This window comes from Phalangium opilio, unplaced genomic scaffold, assembly GCF_054372755.1.
Source record: "Phalangium opilio isolate 3A_F unplaced genomic scaffold, DU_Popi_V2 ptg000082l_1, whole genome shotgun sequence".
NCBI classification, from domain to species: domain Eukaryota; kingdom Metazoa; phylum Arthropoda; class Arachnida; order Opiliones; family Phalangiidae; genus Phalangium; species Phalangium opilio.
In genome coordinates, this window is record NW_028324189.1 from 4631127 (window position 1) to 4652289 (window position 21163).

General features: G+C 36.0%; 3 protein-coding genes and 1 long non-coding RNA gene across 9 annotated transcripts; 2 read left to right on the top strand and 2 right to left on the bottom strand.

Moving 5' to 3' along the window:
• Window positions 1-71: 71 nt before the first annotated feature.
• On the bottom strand, window positions 72-2097 carry LOC149651061 (zinc metalloproteinase nas-4-like). Its single transcript, XM_089847200.1, has 9 exons — window positions 2082-2097; window positions 1657-1704; window positions 1521-1597; window positions 1351-1452; window positions 944-1280; window positions 608-880; window positions 430-543; window positions 251-367; window positions 72-193 (listed from the first exon to the last, which is right to left on the bottom strand). Exons 1-9 carry the CDS (start codon window positions 2095-2097, stop codon window positions 72-74), a joined length of 1206 nt encoding a protein of 401 aa, XP_089703326.1.
• Window positions 2098-4805: 2708 nt separating this feature from the next.
• On the top strand, window positions 4806-6764 carry LOC149651062 (uncharacterized). Its single transcript, XR_016371045.1, has 2 exons — window positions 4806-5052; window positions 6335-6764. It is a non-coding gene; the product is annotated as an uncharacterized LOC149651062 (long non-coding RNA).
• LOC149651063 (uncharacterized) lies at window positions 5149-12997 on the bottom strand. 3 transcript variants are annotated; one of them, XM_089847825.1, is made up of 4 exons: window positions 12349-12997; window positions 12077-12292; window positions 7552-7578; window positions 5149-7485 (listed from the first exon to the last, which is right to left on the bottom strand). In XM_089847825.1, the coding sequence occupies exons 2-4, from the start codon at window positions 12244-12246 to the stop codon at window positions 7191-7193; spliced, it is 492 nt and encodes a 163-aa protein (XP_089703951.1). In that variant the 5' UTR covers window positions 12247-12292; window positions 12349-12997; the 3' UTR covers window positions 5149-7190. The 3 variants fall into 3 exon arrangements, 2 of the variants coding, with proteins under 2 accessions (XP_089703951.1, XP_089703950.1); XM_089847824.1 differs by having other exon boundaries at window positions 12077-12265; window positions 12349-12992; XR_016371044.1 differs by having other exon boundaries at window positions 7366-7485; window positions 7552-8453; window positions 12077-12265; window positions 12349-12953.
• Window positions 12998-13530: 533 nt separating this feature from the next.
• p115 (General vesicular transport factor p115) lies at window positions 13531-19609 on the top strand. Of its 4 annotated transcripts, none has more exons than XM_089847826.1 (17): window positions 13531-13661; window positions 13761-13909; window positions 13981-14067; window positions 14154-14292; window positions 14393-14499; window positions 14646-14804; window positions 15556-15676; window positions 15755-16021; window positions 16155-16463; window positions 16532-16848; window positions 17047-17350; window positions 17403-17660; window positions 18044-18168; window positions 18232-18390; window positions 18475-18558; window positions 19172-19333; window positions 19413-19609. In XM_089847826.1, exons 2-17 carry the CDS (start codon window positions 13829-13831, stop codon window positions 19476-19478), a joined length of 2745 nt encoding a protein of 914 aa, XP_089703952.1. In that variant the 5' UTR covers window positions 13531-13661; window positions 13761-13828; the 3' UTR covers window positions 19479-19609. The 4 variants fall into 4 exon arrangements, with proteins under 4 accessions (XP_089703952.1, XP_089703955.1, XP_089703954.1 ...); XM_089847828.1 differs by having other exon boundaries at window positions 13532-13661; window positions 13810-13909; XM_089847827.1 differs by having other exon boundaries at window positions 13543-13661; window positions 13764-13909.
• Window positions 19610-21163: the final 1554 nt, after the last annotated feature.

A 21163-nucleotide genomic window follows, 5' to 3' on the forward strand; every position in this document is an offset into this window, starting at 1 on the left:
TGTAAATAAAGCGTTGTTAGGAAACTTGTTTTTAAAAAAGACTTTATTTTCAGTAAATTTCCAATTTCATTTCAGCACATCTTGCAAGATCTGGAACAAAACTCGCGCATATACGGTGCTTGTGTTTGACATTTTCCTTTCGATGCCCATTCTTGGCAATTGGAGTTTGTGTCCTTGCAGCTACCAGATTTTTCTTATAAAAATATTATTATAAGTAAATCATTATCCTTAAGTCATTTTTAAAACTTACTTTTACAGGTACCGCAAGATTTCTGGCAATTTATCAGCATGTAGCTGGGATTTGCTGAACATTCATTTTTTTCAGCCCAATATCCGCAGTATGGATTATCGTCCAAGCAAGTACCTCCTGAAATTGAGTATCTTTCTCAATATTCATGTCAAAGCTTAATCGGTATGATTCAAACATACCGCATTGTTTGCAAGATTTAACGCAATGTGATAACATCCATTCCGGATTTTTCGCGCATTCCCCCATTGACGCCCACGCTGCGCAATGCTTGTCCGAATCGGAACAGGAAACGCCTTGAACCCAACATCAATATGAATTCAAGATATATTTCAAGGAAACTGTTTCTTTTACACTAACCATCAGGTATTTCATTGTCGATGTCCGTTTCCTTGGTTATTTCACCAGGAGCGGTGCTGCATTTGTATAACTTGTTGATTTTAATAATATCAGTCGGACTAAAACCTTCACGTTGACCAATAACTGCCCCTCTTTGTTTGGGCAAAATGGTAGGCTGGACATCGTCCTTAGAAAACGAAGTTGGACCGTAATGCATGATCGAGGAATAGTCGTACTTAGTATTGAGATGATTCATGACGTCAAGGGACATTTTGAGAAAGTTAAACTGCATTCCTGCGATGCGATTAAAATTAGTTAAGAAAGAATTATGCTCCACGTGTCATTTAGCTTTAATACCATCAATGATATTCCCCCAGTTAACTACTACGTAATCGTCTCGGTCAGCTCTCGACTGTTCATGAAAGAAACCAGTAGCGTGCATGAGTTCATGAACCACGACGCCAACGTAAACACACCCAGGTCCAAGTGACACTTCCTGTTGTCCACCAGAAATTCCAATCATGGAGAAACAACTGAAATATACGTTGTTTATTCCTCCACTTATGTATCGTTGTTTAATGTTAAAACCCCTTACGTTACCCTTCGCCTCTGTTGATATACAAGTAATTCCTTTCGGAGATTCTTGGGACGAATCTAACGCAAGTATTTTTATGGAATTCATCCATGGACCTCGCTATGACGCTTCTATCTCTCTCATCTAAAATTCATAGTGGAATTTATATATTCTGGTGTTATTAGATAACCAAAAACGTTAATTTGTTCAACTCGCCAAAGACTCCGGATATTACGTAGGGTATTCTTCCACCTGGCCAAAGTACTTGTCTGTTTGCTATGGCATTCCTGAACTGCAATTAAAACGCTTGTATGATTAATTATCATTCAACTACCTCTATTTGAATCAACTTGTTTTTACCGAAAGTTCGTCTTCATTCTTGACAACAATATCACCTTCGGTTGGATCCTTGTTTCCACGATATTTGATGTCTTTATCTGCTTAATTATTTTAAAATTAATTCATTTATTCTTTAAAATTTAAAGATAAAAGTAACCTTGAAGTTTGCGACCGGACTCGAAATCATCAGGATTAAGTGGTAATCCTAAAAGACCACAATTACTTGATAAAAGTATTTATAACAATAAATGCAATGTTTAAGTAAACTATTTACCATAATTATTTGGGCCACGGTTAGTCTAAAAATAAATATATAGTGAATTAAATTATCTAGATTTTAGATAGGAACTTAATTTCTCATAAAAATTTGTTTTAATGTTTAAATTTAAGGGAATTACGCAAGAACAATATAGTCTAACTAGAATTTAATTATTTTAAACTCTAGTCTTTGAGCAACAAGCGGCTAGGTTCACATTAAACAGGTGAACCAAACCGCTCAACGGTATACAGTGGTGCGTAACTACAGAAGGTAAGTCTTTTAAAAGGTAATATCAGGCCGAAAAAATACATAAAATTTCTAACGATCACATCTCACCATTGGGATACTTTTCTTCTCCTTAAAAGCCGGAGCCAATTTTGATTGTCTGGCGACGCTTTTCCAAATAACACTATCATCAGCCATGGACAAAATGGGAATGATGAAAAAGGTAAGTACTAACATCGTCGCGGGTCCTTTGCGTATCGAAAGGTGCGTATAATTTGAGACGGTGAAAAAACTTTTCTCTTATTTATAACCGATGGATGTTTTTCTCAGAGAATTTAAATCACGTAGCAATTGTATTTAATTCGTAGAAATTTAAGTATGCGGGTGAATGTTGCGACATATTCCCTATTAGTAATAACTGATTAGCCAGCATTATATTTTTGATCATTTATGTAATAACTATTATTTCAATATTACCCGCTCTTTCTATTAAATGGGTACATTGACTTTTCAAAATTCGTTGACACGAAGGACCACCCAATAAATAATATTTTTCGCATCAAGTTCTTGACATCTACATGGTTTTCTACCTCCTTGGGCCGATTTGACACTAAATTTCATGGTTTTTGACCTCGGGTTCAGTGTAGAAAAGCGCCACTTGGGAGAGCTAATATTTTTAAATCCATGCACCGGACTGAAACAATGGTTGGGTAGATATTTTTGTTTATTAATTGGTCTTAGTTCCGAGGTAATTATTTAGCAACTCTGGGTTATCTACAAATAATTTAATACGAAGTTATAACAAGACGACCCAAGGGCTGGGCTCGTAAGAGTAACCACATCGTACCGTACTTCCATGCGTACCCTTAATCCTTATTTCAATAAATTTACTTACATTATTAGTCTATACCCGGGGCCACAAGCTAGTACTTTCTTTTAAAACTCTTCTCGATTTGTGGAGAAATAGACGTGTTTTCGGAACGTTCCCTTTCGCTAGCTCGAGATAGAAGCTCTCCAGGATTACAGATTAACAAAGCTTGTTTTACAAATACGAAGGTGTATTTTGGTTACTATTAAGGGTTGGTCGCTTTAGAAATTGAAAGCTCAAGGTTTTTACTTCCGCTATTTTTGTATTCAAGGTTGGGTGGGGTTTTTTTTTACTATTGTTCACTTGCACTTATATATATATATATATATATATATACGCTTAATCTATACATGGTCAATAATATATTTGCAATTTTTCAACACTCAGTGACTTCACGCACTTCCTATCTGGACGCAAAAGCATAATGCTACGTTTTGCCACAAATACCCAGGTTTACCATCTTAACAACCTCGTTTTCCACCGTAGGATATTAGCGTGGAAAAGCGGTGGAAATTCTAAGCCGATTAAAATTTGTTACTAATAGAAATTTTCTTATTATTTTCAGTACGTGGACTCAACACTCGGAAGTTACAAGTTTATAAAAATATTCTTATTATTTTCATTATAAATCTTTTTAATAAAATCAAATGTATCAATGAAATATATTTCAAAATAAAAACTTGCATTAATATTTATAAAATATTATTTGATAAAATTATTTCTATTTATAAGCTTATTAATTATAGTTATGGCGTCAAAAAATAAAAAGAATAAAAGACTTTAACCAAAGTTCTAATGAATGATTACCACATTTTTGAAAAGTATTATAATTACAAATTTTTATTAATGTATCAAATGGAATAGATTTCGAAATAAAATATTGAATTAATATTTATAAGTCTGCCTGATAAATTTATTTTTACTTGTAAGCTTACAAGTTAGTGACTAAGGTATAGAAACTTGCTTCATACCTTTGAATTAGAGTATGATTAAAATGCTTTCCCAACATAGTAGAGCCGTGAGTCGAGTATGTTGACGTGAGACACGTGACACACTCTTAATAAAGAGTCAGAATAACTGACTTTATCCAATGAATATTTTGAATACAAGTATCAAAGTTATAATGAATGATTTTATTCGAAGTGCATTGGACTGGAGCGTGACATTGCATCAACTCAAAATTAATGCTTATAGTATTTACTTTAGCTAGTGCTGGTTACATAAAAGTGTATGTGTGATAGTGAACGGATTAATCAAACCCTGTCACGTGACCTATGACGTCAGATCACGTGACCTATGATGTAAAATAACGCGACCTATGACGTAAAATCACGTGACCTATGACGTAAAATCACGTGACCTATGAAGTAAAATCACGTGACTATGGCGTCAGATCACATGACTACGATGGTAGATCACGTGACTATGACGTCAGATCACGTGACCTATGACGTAAAATAACGCGACCTATGACGTAAAATCACGTGACCTATGACGTAAAATGACGTGACCTATGACGTAAAATGACGTGGCATATGGCGTCAGATCACGTGACTATGGCGTCAGATCACGTGACTACGATGGCAGATCACGTGACTACGATGGTAGATCACGTGACTATGACGTCAGATCACGTGACTATGACGTCAGATCACGTGGCCTATGACGTCACAGAGGTAATTGACTTGTGACGTCACGACAGATGTTAATGGTAATAGGTAATGATTGTCCATTCAGTTAAGCCTAGCGTTCATTCATTTAGGCCTAACGTTCATTCATTTAGGTCTAGCGTTCATTCATATAGGCCTAGCAGTGTTCAGCTATTTGGATTTCGTGCCCGGGGTATGGCGCACCCGAGTCCGTGCATAGGTGCTTTTAGCGCCCCCCAACGTTGGAAATGTATTTGGTTACAGGCAAAGTTCAGACGGCTCATTCGTTCCTGGAAGTCGTCGAGGTCAGACGGCTCATTCGTTGCCTGGAAAACGTCGAGGTCAGACGGCTCATTCTTTGCCTGGAAAACGTCGAGGAGGGTCGCTTGGAAAAGCCTTTCTCGCTCAGCTGATCGTGATCCCGGCTTTTGAGGTCGATTCTTGATAGCTCTGCCATTTTGCTGATCGTTTTTGCCGAGGACGCAAGCTGAATTCGACGCTCTTCAACTTACTTGGCGGCCATTGCTTCGCCTCGTGGTGCTTTAACAGTCTGTAAGCCTAACCATTACAATAATCCAAACTCATCTAGCTCCCCTTAAATTATTTATTTTATTTCAAGTATCTAAATTAATTAGGTAGTGTTAAATGTTAGTGAATTTTATTTATTTATTAAAAATCAAGTACCATAAATAAAATTTTTCAACGAGATCTTGGACAAGAGAGAATCCCTTAATAATAAGTTTAGGGGCTATTATTATAAACTATTAAACGGGGTACGTAATTAATTTAGGGATAACGCGACAGATTTTCGGAAATCAAGTCCGGCCGAACACGAGGACTGTTGCCCTAAGCCTAATTAAGCCTTGTAATATTTAAATGCTAGTTATTTACGGATACTGTATGTGGGAATAGTTTTAAAATAAATAAATGGAAGGTTTTCCTAAAATTAGTTTATATTATTATAATCTATTAAAGGGGGTACGTAATTAATTTAGAGATAACGCGACAGATTTTCGGAAATCGGGTCCCGCTGAGAGAATTTTAAAACACGAGGACCCTAAGCCTAAATTAAACTGTGTCTTATTTAACTCTAGTTATTTTACGGATACTGTCTGTGGGAATAGTTTTAAAATAAATCTGAGGTTTTCCTAAAATTAGTTTAAGGGCTATTATTAAATAATTTTGAGATAAAGCGACGGATTTTCGAAAATCAAGTCCCGCAGAGATAGTTTTAAGACACGTGTACGTTTGCCCTAAGCCTAAGTTAACCCTTGTCCAATTTCAACTAGAGATTTTGAGGGTTCTAAATGTGGGAATAGTTTTAAATAAATATCGGGTTTTAATAAAATTAGCTAAGAAGATATTTTAAATTATTATGCCATTGAAAGGCCAGGGGCAAGCAATTTAGTTTAAATAAATGTCGTTTTCTTAAAATTAATTTAGGGGATATTTTAAATTAATTTCATTATTAAACTGCGTAATTTAAAATAAATAAATAGGTTTTTCTGAATTAGGGGATGTATTAAATTATTTTCATTATTAAGTTATATAATTTAACTTAAAATAAAGGGCTGGTTCGCTTAAAACTATTTTCTATACAACTTAGGGAAATAATTAGCTAGCGAGAGTATTTAATTCAGGGTGGAAATCACGGTAGTCAAGTCTTTCTTTAATCTAGGGTGGCAATTAGTTGGTGTAGTTCGTCTCGGTTTATAAATTTGGTAGCCAGTTTTTTAATTAAGGACACCCTCTTCTTAAATTATTTAAATCTACGAGATTACTTTGTTAGTAGGCAATAGTTTAATATGTGTTATTAATATGTTTTCATTTATAGATGCTGCAGATATTCTTGGATTTTTCTGTCGCTGGTCATTCCGAGACGTATCATTCCAGATGACATCCTTTGTTCCGATTGACGCAAGACGAAGCTGTTCTGGACTTGCTATGTATCATTCCTGATGACACGCTTCGTTGGATTCACGTTACATGATGTCTTCTGGACTTGCTCTTTCTCTCAGCGCTGACTTAAAGATTTGGAGGAAATCATCGAAGCTAGAAGAGACCAAATACATCTTTTTTACTTGAAAATTTTGCATGTAACCACTTAACTTAATTTTTTCGTGGAAATTTTATTTGTAACTACTTATTATTATTTTTTCGCGTTCAAACTTTAACTTACAAACCTCTTTAATATTTTTTTGTTCGGAATTTTTGTAAACACTTTGGTTTTTTTGTTTTTTATTGAATAAATTTTGCCTTAAACCTCGTTCTTTCTTTTCTTGAATTTTTAATATACTAGACTTGGTTTCAATTTTCTAGGGTCTGGACTTAGGGGGATATTTTTAGGTCCCTTTTTAAGCTTTTTACTTGATAAAAAAGAAAATATTAACATAAAAACAATTTTTTTTATAAAAAAAACTTTTTTTATGAAAAATTTATTAAAAAAATAAAAATTTTATTAAAAAAACAATAAAAAAGCATAAAAAAGGTCAAAAAAACTACCCTAAGTGTTTTTCTTATGTTTTTGTACCTTCCATAGTAACGAAACTTTAAATTTAAACTTAAGCTACCACCCCCAAAGTAAGCCTTGCGAGCCCAATTTAAATTTAACAAGTCCCTGTTTTACTCGGAAATTATTAAATTTAAACTAAGGCCCGCTGTGGAGCCCCCAAAACCAGGAAACTTCGTCCTTAGCATGGGATTTCCAATGAAAGTCCACTCGATGTTAGAAGTCCTCCACTCGATGTTAGAAGTCCTCCACTCGATGTTAGAAGTCCTCCACTCGATGTTAGAAGTCCTCCACTCGATGTTAGAAGTCCTCCACTCGATGTTAGAAGTCCTCCACTCGATGTTAGAAGTCCTCCACTCGATGTTAGAAGTCCTCCACTCGATGTTAGAAGTCCTCCACTCGATGTTAGATGTCCTCCACTCGATGTTAGATGTCCTCCACTCGATGTTAGATGTCCTCCACTCGAGTGAATGTTCCTGCGCAAGAGAAATTCTTATTAGTATTTAGAGAAAATAGCACATGCATAGCTTCAAATTATATACCTTAATATGAAAATCCACTTGAATATTCTTGCATGATGTAACGTAAAATGTTCGGGCAGAAGACAAATTATTATTATTTGACAAATTGCACACGCGTAACATTAAACTAAATACCTTAGTGTGGGGAAGTAAAATAATACCATAAAAACCTAAGCCTTGATTTAATAATAATAATAAAGGTTTTGTTTATTGGAAACCCGCTTAAAATCGTGTTTACTTTTAAAGGACAAAGCGTATAAGCAACCTTCTACCTTAAACATAAATCAGAAATTTATTTAGATCCTACAAAACTCCCTCAAAGAGTTGCCAAACGCTTTTCCCCTAAAAATATTTATAATTAAAATCATAAACTAGATGCCTTAATACCGCAAAGGGAATCTCACCCTTAAAATCCTGATTACGTTCATTATTCTTAAAAGGGAGGGCTAGGACCAGTTTTCACCTATTCCATATTTCAGCATTTTATTTATGTCCTGGCGAAAAAAAAATCCCTACATAGAAAAGGACACAAGCGCTTTCCTTCTAAGAATAAATATAATAATAAATAATAAACTAAATACCTGAATAATTGCCTACAATGTTTAACAGGCTGTCGAAATAGTCTTTTTTGCTAATGAGATTCCCTTTAAACGGATAAAATTAAAGTGTAGACCTGAATTGAGAATGGATTTGTCCTGTTAATATTGCTAAAGTTACTATTAATAAGATTTAATTACTTCACTGAGAGCCTAAAATGTCTAAATTGTTTTCATAGTGAGATTCAGTTTCAACGGATAAAACCGAAGTGTAGAATGGAATTGTAATGGGTTCATTGACCTGATTAATATAGGGTGAAATTTGTCAAATTATAATAATTCATTCTAGAATCCAACATAAATTTCTCCTTTGGAAACATATGATAGCTAAAAAAATAAAATCTGTTCAATTCAAACAATCTAATACAAAATTATTATCAGCTTAGATGGGCACAAGCATTTTGAATAACATTAATTCCACTTTCAAATAAATCATTTAGCATGAAAGATAAATATTAATACGGTTTAGGGTCAAACTTGAAATATTTATCAAATAAACAATCACTTTGAATTACTTTTAAACCGACTAAAAGATTGAACAGCAAAACCAGGAATAAATGTAATGCTCAATTAATTGGAAAAATTTAATAAGATTAATTTCAAATATTTTGAATAAGTACGACATAAATGTGAATCATGAATACTGTGTGCCAAAATAAACTTCAAAATTCTTTCCAAGAAGCCATTTCGATACGACTAACTTGTAACTACACAAATGGTGCTGTTACGGTGAAAACAAATGGGCTTGACACCCACAGGGCCAGAAATAAGAAAACTTTCATATAGAGCATGTGTCCCCTCCTTTGACTAGAAAATTTATAGGACCTTGTCCACTAGTGTGTGCAAGAATACGCGTATCTCTAGTAGAACCAGAGTTATGAACCTCCAAAGTTGGGTGTAATTATGGTGGGATGGGGGGAAATAGTACTTTAACATAGTCAAAGGACACCCCCATATCTCTAGTAGAACCACAGTTATGAGCCTTCAAAGTTGCGTGTAATTATGGTGGGATGGGGGGAAATACGACTTTAACATAGTCAAGGGACACCCCCATATCTCTAGTAGAACCACAGTTATGAGCCTTCAAAGTTGGGTGTAATTATGGTGGGATGGGAGGAAATAGGACTTTAACATGGTCAAAGGACACCCCCATATCTCTAGTAGAACCACAGTTATGAGCCTTCAAAGTTGGGTGTAATTATGGTGGGATGGGGGGAAATAGGACTTTAACATAGTCAAAGGACACCCCCATATCTCTAGTAGAACCACAGTTATGAGCCTTCAAACCTTCAAAGTTGGGTGTAATTATGGTGGGATGGGGGGAAATAGGACTTTAACATAGTCAAAGGACACCCCCATATCTCTAGTAGAACCACAGTTATGAGCCTTCAAAGTTGGGTGTAATTATGGTGGGATGGGAGGAAATAGGACTTTAACATAGTCAAAGGACACCCCCATATCTCTAGTAGAACCACAGTTATGAGCCTTCAAATTTGGATGTAATTATGGTGGGATGGGAGGAAATAGGACCATAACATAGTCAAAGGACACCCCCATATCTCTAGTAGAACCACAGTTATGAGCCTTCAAAGTTGGGTGAAATTATGGTGGGATGGGGGGAAATAGGACTTTAACATAGTCAAAGGACACCCCCATATCTCTAGTAGAACCACAGTTATGAGCCTTCAAAGTTGGGTGAAATTATGGTGGGATGGGGGGAAATAGGACTTTAACATAGTCAAAGGACACCCCCATATCTCTAGTAGAACCACAGTTATGAGCCTTCAAAGTTGGGTGTAATTATGGTGGGATGGGGGAAATAGGACTTTAACATGGTCAAAGGACACCCCCATATCTCTAGTAGAACCACAGTTATGAGCCTTCAAAGTTGGGTGTAATTATGGTGGGATGGGGGGAAATAGGACTTTAACATAGTCAAAGGACACCCCCATATCTCTAGTAGAACCACAGTTATGAGCCTTCAAACCTTCAAAGTTGGGTGTAATTATGGTGGGATGGGGGGAAATAGGACTTTAACATAGTCAAAGGACACCCCCATATCTCTAGTAGAACCACAGTTATGAGCCTTCAAAGTTGGGTGTAATTATGGTGGGATGGGAGGAAATAGGACTTTAACATAGTCAAAGGACACCCCCATATCTCTAGTAGAACCACAGTTATGAGCCTTCAAATTTGGATGTAATTATGGTGGGATGGGAGGAAATAGGACCATAACATAGTCAAAGGACACCCCCATATCTCTAGTAGAACCACAGTTATGAGCCTTCAAAGTTGGGTGAAATTATGGTGGGATGGGGGGAAATAGGACTTTAACATAGTCAAAGGACACCCCCATATCTCTAGTAGAACCACAGTTATGAGCCTTCAAAGTTGGGTGAAATTATGGTGGGATGGGGGGAAATAGGACTTTAACATAGTCAAAGGACACCCCCATATCTCTAGTAGAACCACAGTTATGAGCCTTCAAAGTTGGGTGTAATTATGGTGGGATGGGGGAAATAGGACTTTAACATAGTCAAAGGACACCCCCATATCTCTAGTAGAACCACAGTTATGAGCCTTCAAAGTTGGGTGTAATTATGGTGGGATGGGGGGAAATACGACTTTAACATAGTCAAGGGACACCCCCATATCTCTAGTAGAACCACAGTTATGAGCCTTCAAAGTTGGGTGTAATTATGGTGGGATGGGAGGAAATAGGACTTTAACATAGTCAAAGGACACCCCCATATCTCTAGTAGAACCACAGTTATGAGCCTTCAAAGTTGGGTGTAATTATGGTGGGATGGGGGGAAATAGGACTTTAACATAGTCAAAGGACACCCCCATATCTCTAGTAGAACCACAGTTATGAGCCTTCAAAGTTGGGTGTAATTATGGTGGGATGGGGGGAAATAGGACTTTAACATAGTCAAAGGACACCCCCATATCTCTAGTAGAACCACAGTTATGAGCCTTCAAAGTTGGGTGTAATTATGGTGGGATGGGAGGAAATAGGACCATAACATAGTCAAAGGACACCCCCATATCTCTAGTAGAACCACAGTTATGAGCCTTCAAAGTTGGATGTAATTATGGTGGGATGGGAGGAAATAGGACCATAACATAGTCAAAGGACACCCCCATATCTCTAGTAGAACCACAGTTATGAGCCTTCAAAGTTGGGTGTAATTATGGTGGGATGGGAGGAAATAGGACTTTAACATAGTCAAAGGACACCCCCATATCTCTAGTAGAACCACAGTTATGAGCCTTCAAAGTTGGGTGTAATTATGGTGGGATGGGGGGAAATAGGACTTTAACATAGTCAAAGGACACCCCCATATCTCTAGTAGAACCACAGTTATGAGCCTTCAAAGTTGGGTGTAATTATGGTGGGATGGGAGGAAATAGGACCATAACATAGTCAAAGGACACCCCCATATCTCTAGTAGAACCACAGTTATGAGCCTTCAAAGTTGGATGTAATTATGGTGGGATGGGAGGAAATAGGACCATAACATAGTCAAAGGACACCCCCATATCTCTAGTAGAACCACAGTTATGAGCCTTCAAAGTTGGGTGTAATTATGGTGGGATGGGAGGAAATAGGACTTTAACATAGTCAAAGGACACCCCCATATCTCTGCCATTAAAGATTTTCTACTCGCTTCAGTTAAGGGCAATATACAGCCAATACCAAAGCAACAAAAGTGCATTAGTTATTTAGAACTATGGAGTTCCAAATAACTACCATTATGTTTGGTAACCAATATATAAAATCAACTAAGGCTATGTTTTCTTCAAACAGACAACAGTCGTAATTAACAAACCTATTTGGCACGGTAAAGATACATTTTTCCATTTTTAACGCTTAATTTCCATTCGGTTGCGATAAAACTTTGGTATTTAATCTAAATTAGCCCTTAAAATATAAATAAAATATTTACCTGGAAAGATCTCTTATACCACTACTGAAAGAGGCAACAGCTTCCTTGAATCCGTGGTGCCAACGTGGTCCCAAGCCTTGGTAATAGTAGCACCAGCCAGTGGTGCCAACCATCTTGGTCCCGTAAGCCTTGGTCGTAATTAACAAACGTATTTTGGCACGGTTGACCATAAATTTTCCACTTCCAACGCTTAATTTCCGATCGGTTGCGATAAAACTTTGTTATTTAATCCAAATTAACCCTTAAAATATAAATAAAATCAAAATATTTACCAGCAAAGATCGGACAGAAAATCGCAGCAGCTAGTTCTCACGGAAAACGACCCCAAAAAGAACCCAGAATGAAAAGGCTTATTCGAAGCAAACACGGACCACTAGATGGCGCTGCTGAAGTTAGGCAGACTTCAAAATTTGGCGGGTGCGTGCGTTTCAATTTTATTGTTTCTATTTTCTAATAAAATTAATAACTTAGTTAATTATAATTTAGTAATGCCTTCTAAACAGCCCAAAACACTTTTCTCCACTTTTAAAAAGTGGTACTGGAGTTTATGGATTCCTACAGCTGGAAAAACCACCTTATAAACATGTTTGTCTAATATAATAGGTCGAAACCTGAAATCACAATAATTAAACTAATTCCTATGAAAGTTAATTCATTTTACAGGGGACCCAGTTTTAGGTTGATCTAGATCAAATAAAAGTTCTGAAAATCCAAAATTTTTGTTTGTTTTTGGCCTAATTATTCCTGTTCTTAATTAGAAAATTAGTAAAATAAAAATAGTAATGAAGAAAGAAGATGCTATAGGTTTAGCCGCCCCATAAATAGGGTGTCCTGTAAGAATAATCGGGTTGCAATACACGTCAAAATGCTCTCAGAAATTCCCTCTAAAATGGTTCAACTGCGAGAGATACGATTCTTCCCTCCAGTAATGACAATGGACAATAATACCATAAGTTAATATATCTTATAAACTTATGATAATACTAAGGTTAGTTTCCCCGACATGTGCGCTAGCTTCAAACGTTACAGCGAAAGTGTTCCTTGGTTTCTTGAAGTAAAACTTATGGGCTAGACAATCTGGTACAATCTTGTATAATCTAATACTTTCTAAAAGGCATGTTTTGGACAAGGAGGATGGGGTGGGGGTTTTTTATCTTGGAAAACGGTTTTAAGTACTGTATTTACAATTTTGACATTGGAAATAAATTTTTATTAAAAAACTCTATCGACTCTTAAACCTTGAATCCTTTTTAGAATAATAAAACACGTCAAAACACACGTCTCATTAACATTTCAGGTCATTTGGATGAATAGGGCAAAAACCTACCTCCTCCCATAGAACTAATGTTAATTTTGGGTTCCTTCGAACTACCCGTCGATAGTCCAAAAGTCGCACTTTTTGGCCGATTGAATGGGCTCTTATAGCGCGAGCAGCTTGCGTAGTCGAGTGCGTGATCGAGTGGGCTATGCTCCAGCCCACCAATAGAGGATGCTGTTACGTAACTTGACACATCACCCATCCCGGCGGTATCCCTTGGCAACGTGAAGTGCAACTCGCCTGGTCCAAAATAACACTTGGAACTTGGTAAATATTATTTACTTCTGATTTTAAGTTGTGTTACTGCATAAAATTTGATGAATTATACGAACTAGTAAATATTAAGTGATTCCTTAATCATCAAAGTAGGCAGAAAGATCAAAATAGATGAAGAAACTGTTCCTTTCCAATTAAGGCTTAGAAACAAAAATACTATGGATTTTTTGAAGAGTGGGTTCAAAACAGTTTTAGGAGCCCAGGGGCAGGGAGACAACCAGCAAGTTGGCGCTGAAACTGTTAGTTTTACAAAGTTGTTGATTACTAATTACTAATTACTAAAAATTAACGATATATATGTGGAAATCAGGTCGAACGACTTGTAGATAGAGTGCAAACATCCACTTTACTCGATGATAGGCGAGATGCGTGTCGTGCCTTAAAGAACCTGTCAAAAGTAAGTAAAGTAAAGTTACTAATGTCAAAATCAAATTAATTTATATTGAAATTTAATTTAAATTAATTAATTACGTATTTATTTAGACGTATCGTGTTGAAGTTGGAGCTCAAGGTATGGATTCTTTAATCCATATTTTAGAAATGGACAGAAATGATGCGGAAATTGTTAGCTACGCTTTAGAAACACTCACTCATATTGTTGCTGGTTCTCAAGATGATGATGGTACGTTATGTTACGTTGTTTAATTTAATTTAATTTAATTTCATAAAAATTAACACAAATTTAATTAATTAATATAAATTTTAATATTTTTTTTTTTAAGAAACTAATAATGAGATATCACCAGAGACCGCGAATCTTGGTATCCAATTTACCGACATTTATATCAAAAGAGCTGATAATGTCGCTTTACTTCTTGATCTTTTAGAGGTTAATGTGAAAAAATATATTCAAAATAGACTAATGGCACCCCATGTTATTTCCCCATAGAGCTTAATACAGTCGAAGGCAGAGGGCTGCCATTACCCTATTATATTTTTATTATTACTACGTACAACATTATTTTGTGTATTTAGGAAAATGACTTTAAAGTTCGATGGCCTACGGTTAAACTTATAACTGGTCTGTTGATAAGTCGTCCTAAAGAACTACAAGAGATCATTCTAGTAGTTCCTCGTGGTGTTTCTAGGTTAATGGATTTGTTGTCTGATAGTAGAGAGGTCATCAGAAATGAAGTAAGTACCAAATATGTCTTCTTTTAGTATACGATGAGGCTCTTAGTTTGACCCGAGCCGTAGTAGTAATGAAATAGTAGTAGTAATAGTGGTAGTAGTAGTAATAGTGGCCGGAGTTTACGCAGTAGACAAACATTCTACCACTAAGCCATAGAGACTTGTTAGAAACCCCGAGTTTTTTATTATTTATTTTTATCTCTAAAATGTCGGGATGATGTGGGGTGGGGTACCTCTTAATCTGTGGGGTCGGATACTTTTGAATTTTTATCTGTGGGGTCGGATACTTATGAATTTAAATGTTTGGGGTTTTTATATTTATTTCCTTTTTACTTATGTGCTAATTAAATAGATAACGATTTTCCCAGTTTCCTACCGCGCTCCTCATGCGTCCTCATGTGTTTCGTTCTCGTTCGGTAGCAATCGCCATCGATGTTTTGTTTGACTGGAACGTTTTGGGTTTAGATATAGCTAACATAGTGTTAAATGAGCTTTATGCGTTTGATCATTTTAGCGTTGCTAAAGGTAATTCGAGGGGATAATCACTAAAATGGGTAATCACTATAACTAAACTTTCTCTTTCAAAAGTTTCTGGGCATAAGTCGCACTCATTAGGTTAAAGTATAGAGGGGTTATTCACTCAGGGTAGGGTATAGAGGGGCTATTCACTCGTACAATGTGGCTACTATTACGAGCCCTTGGGCCGTCTTGTTATAAACTATAATTATCAAATAACTAATTTGTTATTTTGTAGGTATTATTACTCTTAGGAAATTTAACCAAAGGAAACGCGAACATTCAAAAAATAGTTGCTTTTGAAAATGCATTTGATAAGATTCTTGATATAGTTGCTGAAGAAGGTTACAGTGACGGAGGTAATTACTAATTACTAATTTCAGTTGTATTGGGTTGGAATTAAAATATTTTAAGTATTTAACAAACCCTTTTCTTAGGTGTTGTTGTCGAAGATTGCTTATTAGTTTTGTTGAACCTTTTAAAGAACAATATCTCGAATCAGAATTTCTTTAAGGAAGGCAGCTACATTCAAAAGTTAACTCCGTTCTTTGAGTTTTTGAATGATCCAAACTCGGAGGATAAAGGATGGTCGGCTCAGAAAGTTAGCAACATTCATTTAATGTTGCAAGTTGTAAGAACTTTGGTGTCTCCAAACAACCCAGCCCAAGTTATATCATCTTGCCAGAAAGTTATGAACAGTTGTGGTAAGAAAACGAACGCGATATTTCAAGGCCTGTAATCCTAGTACGAGAGTCCGAGTAGTACTTTTATTTGTCTTTGACTTTGTTTGAGGGGTAAAGAAATTGAATAATTCCCCGATGTCTTTTCTCTCCTTAGGTCTTTTGGAACAATTATGCAATATATTAATGGCTAGCGGTGTTCCCGCTGATATTTTAACCGAAGATATAAACACAGTGGCTGAAGTGATTCGAGGACACCATTTGAATCAAGAATATTTCGCGAGTGTTAATGCGCCTTCAAATCCGCCTAGTTCTGCTATCGTCGCTTTACTAATGTCAATGGTTAATGAGAAACAACCATTTGTATTAAGATGCGCTGTATTGTATTGTTTTCAATGTTTCCTTTTCCGGAATGAATTGGGACAGGCGCAGATTATACAAACGCTTTTACCAACTTCGACAAACAGTCAGTTTTACCGTTCATTGTTTAATATTAAAAAGAAATTTAAAAAAAAAGAACCTTTTTATTTACAGTTTCTCAAGCAACAGCGGGACAACTATTATGTGGTGGATTGTTTAGCGCTGACTCTCTTTCAAATTGGTTTGCAGCTGTGGCCCTTTCTCACGCCCTAGTTGATAGTCCTACCCATAAAGAACAACTTTTGAGAGTGCAATTGGCAACTGGAGTCGGGAATCTTCCAATCCCTTTAATGACTCAATGTACCACCATGTTACAACAGGGTGGCAAAGTTCAAACTCGTTTGGGTCTCTTGCTACTTCTTTGTACGTGGCTTTCCAATTGCACATTGGCAGTTTCTCACTTCCTAAGCATTCCAACAAATGTGCCATACGTATCCTTTTACTTAATTACGATCATTGAGGTGTTTTTAGTTTTGCGCTCTTTAGAGCTGGAAAACTATTGTTCTGTCCCCTTGCGGCTGGGCGCCCCAGTTTTTGGTGTTACCAATTTGTCCGCGCAAAACTGTAATGTGGCCGAGGCCATCTTGTTATAGCTACTACTTTACCTTAATTACAAATTAATTAAAAAGCTAACGTCTCAAGTCGGTTTGGCTGAAGGTGACGAGAATGAAGATTTAGTTCAAGGAGTTTGCGCCCTAGCATTAGGAATTTGCATTGAGTTTAACGACAATTCCGTAGAAACGTTCTCTAAGGATAATCTTTGCCAATTAATCATTAAGAGAATAGGATTGGAAATGTTCCATGATAAACTATGCTTAGTCAGCAAGCACGAACGTTATAGCCAAGCCGCTCAACGTCCTCAACCAAATTATAAACAGCCATCCGATGTCTTGTTTGATTATGAATTTTGTCGCCTTTTCAAGTCTTTGGAAGGTAACACGTTGTATATTAATCGCGTATGTTAATTAATAATGTCGTTTTGTAGGAGTTGTCATTAAGGCGGCTCAACCCAAACCTAAAGGAATTAGCAATGGCCCCGAAACTAACATGACGGCCGAACAACATAAGGAATTGCAATACTATAAAGATATGATTAGGGATCAGGATCAAGAACTTCGAGAATTACGTCAAAATTACGCGGATTTGACTCGAGAGAATGAAAAATCTATGGCGCAGTTGAATGAAACATTGTCTACAGTTCAACAGTTAAGAGATCAGAATGCCTTGTTAAAAGCTCAGCGTGGTAACTATGATTTTATTTCTTTGTTATAGTTGGGATGTTTATATTCCTTTGTAATAGTTGGGATGTTTATATTCCTTTGTAATAGTTAGGTAATAGTTGGGATGTTTATGTTCCTTTGTAATAGTTAGGTAATAGTTGGGATGTTTATATTCCTTTGTAATAGTTGGGATGTTTATATTCCTTTGTAATAGTTGGGATGTTTATATTCCTTTGTAATAGTTGGGATGTTTATATTCCTTTGTAATAGTTAGGTAATAGTTGGGATGTTTATATTCCTTTGTAATAGTTAGGTAGTAGTTGGGATGTTTATATTCCTTTGTAATAGTTAGGCGATAGTCGGGATTTTTATGTTCCTTTGTAATAGTTAGTATATTTATTTAAAGCTAATAGTAACACTGCTAATGGAATTGAGCAAAATTTGGAATCAGGAGAAGTAGAAAGTTTAAGAAAAGAATTGCAGGAAGTTAAATTATGCAATGAGAGATTACAGGAACAACTAAAGCAAAATGTAAGATAGCTATGGCGACTCGTTAGTTTGATAAATAATATTATTTTACATATATTTATTCAGTCTAACGATACGCCCCAATCTGAAAATAACTCTGTTATTGAAGAACAACGTAAAAAAATAGAGGAGCAAGAAACGGAATTGCAGCATTTACGCCAGCACGCATTCGGTTTAGAACAGGAAATATTAAGGTTAAAAGAAAGCAGCGGAGAAAACTACGAGGTGACTTTTATATTCTATTCTTTCGTTTAAATGACAAATAGTTTGCGAAAGAAAGAAAAAAGTAACATTTTACGTTGCTTTTAGATAGAAAATATTAGAGTATCCAAATTAATTTGGGAAAGAAAAGCCACAATTCAAAGGCTGGTCAGAGTCAATGAGAAAAATCAGGTGATAAAAAGTTAAAAAACCACCAAACACCCCCCAACGCTAATATTCGTCTCTAAATAAAAATTGTCCTGTGAAAAAAAGTGGCTTCTCTTTCTCAAACAATTAAAAGCTAAAGCAACAAACGCTTGTGTTTCCTTGTAATTTAATTGGCCTTATTCCTGATCAACGCCACCGAGGCGTAGCGGCGACTTTTGGAACTATAATAATACGGTAGCCAATTACAGGTCTATGTTTTGTTGATCTTTCTGAATCATGTGAATAGCCAAGGCTTAACAAGCGATATGGTTTCAAAAGTATTAAAAGTTGATTTTTACCTTTCTTATTCTGTCTAATATTATGAAATAAGACTTTCGGAGTAAGTTTTCATTCGATTTTGGTCTATTTGGAGATTATTAGGTTAATAATAATTAGTTAAAACATGTTTTTTGAAGTTGAAGCGGTAATAATCAAAACATAGAAAATAACAGATCTCCATCAGAGTACATCGACTCCTGTAATTGGCTACCGTATTATTATAGTTCCAAAAGTCGCCGCTACGCCTCGGTGGCGTTGATCAGGAATAAGGCCAATTAAGCGTCATTGCAATAAAAAAAAACAACAACTTGTTTCTTAGAAATTGGTAAAAGAAAACGCCGAGCAACAAAAGAAAATTGACGAGCTTGAAAAAACCCTGGAAACTATTAGACGAGAGCAGGATGATTTGTTGGTTTTATTAACTGATAATGATACCAGAATAGAGAAGTATAAGAATCAAATAAAAGATCTAGGTGGAGAGGTAAAAATACCAAAAATAAATCTTACGTTACGTTACGTTTTGTGGTATCGAATTTTCTTTTTTTTTTTCTCGTTATTAGGTTGATGATGACGAGTATGAAGATGATCATGATAGTTCAGCGGAAAACAGTTTTGTTGAAGAGTAGCTTAAATAAATAAAATAAAAATAAAATAAATCTTCTACTGAAGTAATTTATATCTATAACATAAATATGTTTACAAACGATATGGAATTTTTAGTTGATATTAAATTTATATGCTAAAGTCTTAAAAAAAATTGCTTTCGTTCCTTAATTATATTGTTTTGATGTTTTTTTTCAGGGGTTAATTAATTAATTCCCCTAGCTCTACCAGGGTTCATACAAACCTGGAAAATCAGGGAAATAAATAGTTGACAAAAACATCAGGGAAATTTCGAATTTTTAGTAAAATTCAGGGAAATTTCGAATTTTTAGTAAAATTCAGGGAAATTTCGAATTTTTAGTAAAATTCAGGGAAATTTCGAATTTTTAGTAAAATTCAGGGAATTTTCGAATTTTTAGTAAAATTCAGGGAAATTTGCGTCAAACAGGGGCCGAGTACTTAAGCAAAATGTTCATAAACATCCTCTCCATAGGATTAACATTACACTAAACTTTGGAGGCTTATAACTGCGGTTCTACTAGAGATACGGGGATGTCCTTTGATTATGTAATAGTCCTGGGCATTTTGACCAATAAATTTTTCCAAAGTTTGGATAGCTTGACTATGAAGATGCGACACTGTTTGTGCACACTGCGGTGGACAATAATTTCTTCATACTTAACTATAGACATTGTACACGGGAGTGTTCAGAAACAGAGTCGCATCTTCATAGTCAAGCTATCCAAATTTTGGAAACATTTATTGGTCAAAATGTCCATTGACCCCTTTAGTTTTATGAACCTAATTTTGTTAAAGAGACGCAATTATTACATACTTATGAGACACAATTTCTTCAATACTTAACTTTAGACATTGTCCACGGGAGTATGCAGAAACAGTGCGCGTCACTCTAAAAATTGCATCCAGATCCTATAAAAATAAACAAATTTTATTTTATTAACAAAGAGTCTTAGAAATAAATAACCGCAAATGTTTTTAATTTGTTTATGCGTGTTTACTGAAGCTGCAGCCCAACAGTTACGGACGACAGATAAGAAAGCTCCATTGAATGAAGTTATGCCGTTTTCCATTGGCATTTTCTATGTGGAGTAATTTTCTTGGATTGAGAACGAAAGTCCATTTAAAATTGAATTAAATGCATCTATATCTAATTTAATATTTCTCCATTGTGGCAGATATCTAGCAGCCAATGAAAATCGGCATTAATTTTGGTTTAAAGGTGGAATTAGCGGTCTTATTCCTTATCAGCGCCACCTACCCATAGCGGCGACTTTGAGAACTACTGTAAGCGGCAAGCCAATCAGATGTCGCTAAAATCTGGTGACGTCACTGACTGGCACTCTCGGGTCTTACCAAAAATGACGTCACCAGATTTTAGCGACATCTGATTGGCTTGCCGCTTACAGTAGTTCTCAAAGTCACCGCTATGGGTAGATGGCGCTAATCAGGAATAAGACCGCTAATTCATAAACGTCGGACGCAACGCAATTTAGTACAGGCAAAGGCAGGGCGTCGTGCGCAAACTTCCGCAGCCTTTTGCGCACGACGCCCGCTGCCTTTGCCTGTACTAAATTGCGTTGCGTCCGACGTTTATGAATTCCACCTTTAATCTATGAACTTTTGAAGTGTCTACTACCATTCCATTTACACAAGGAGGCCTGACTCCCTGGTGGGTCAAAAACCATGC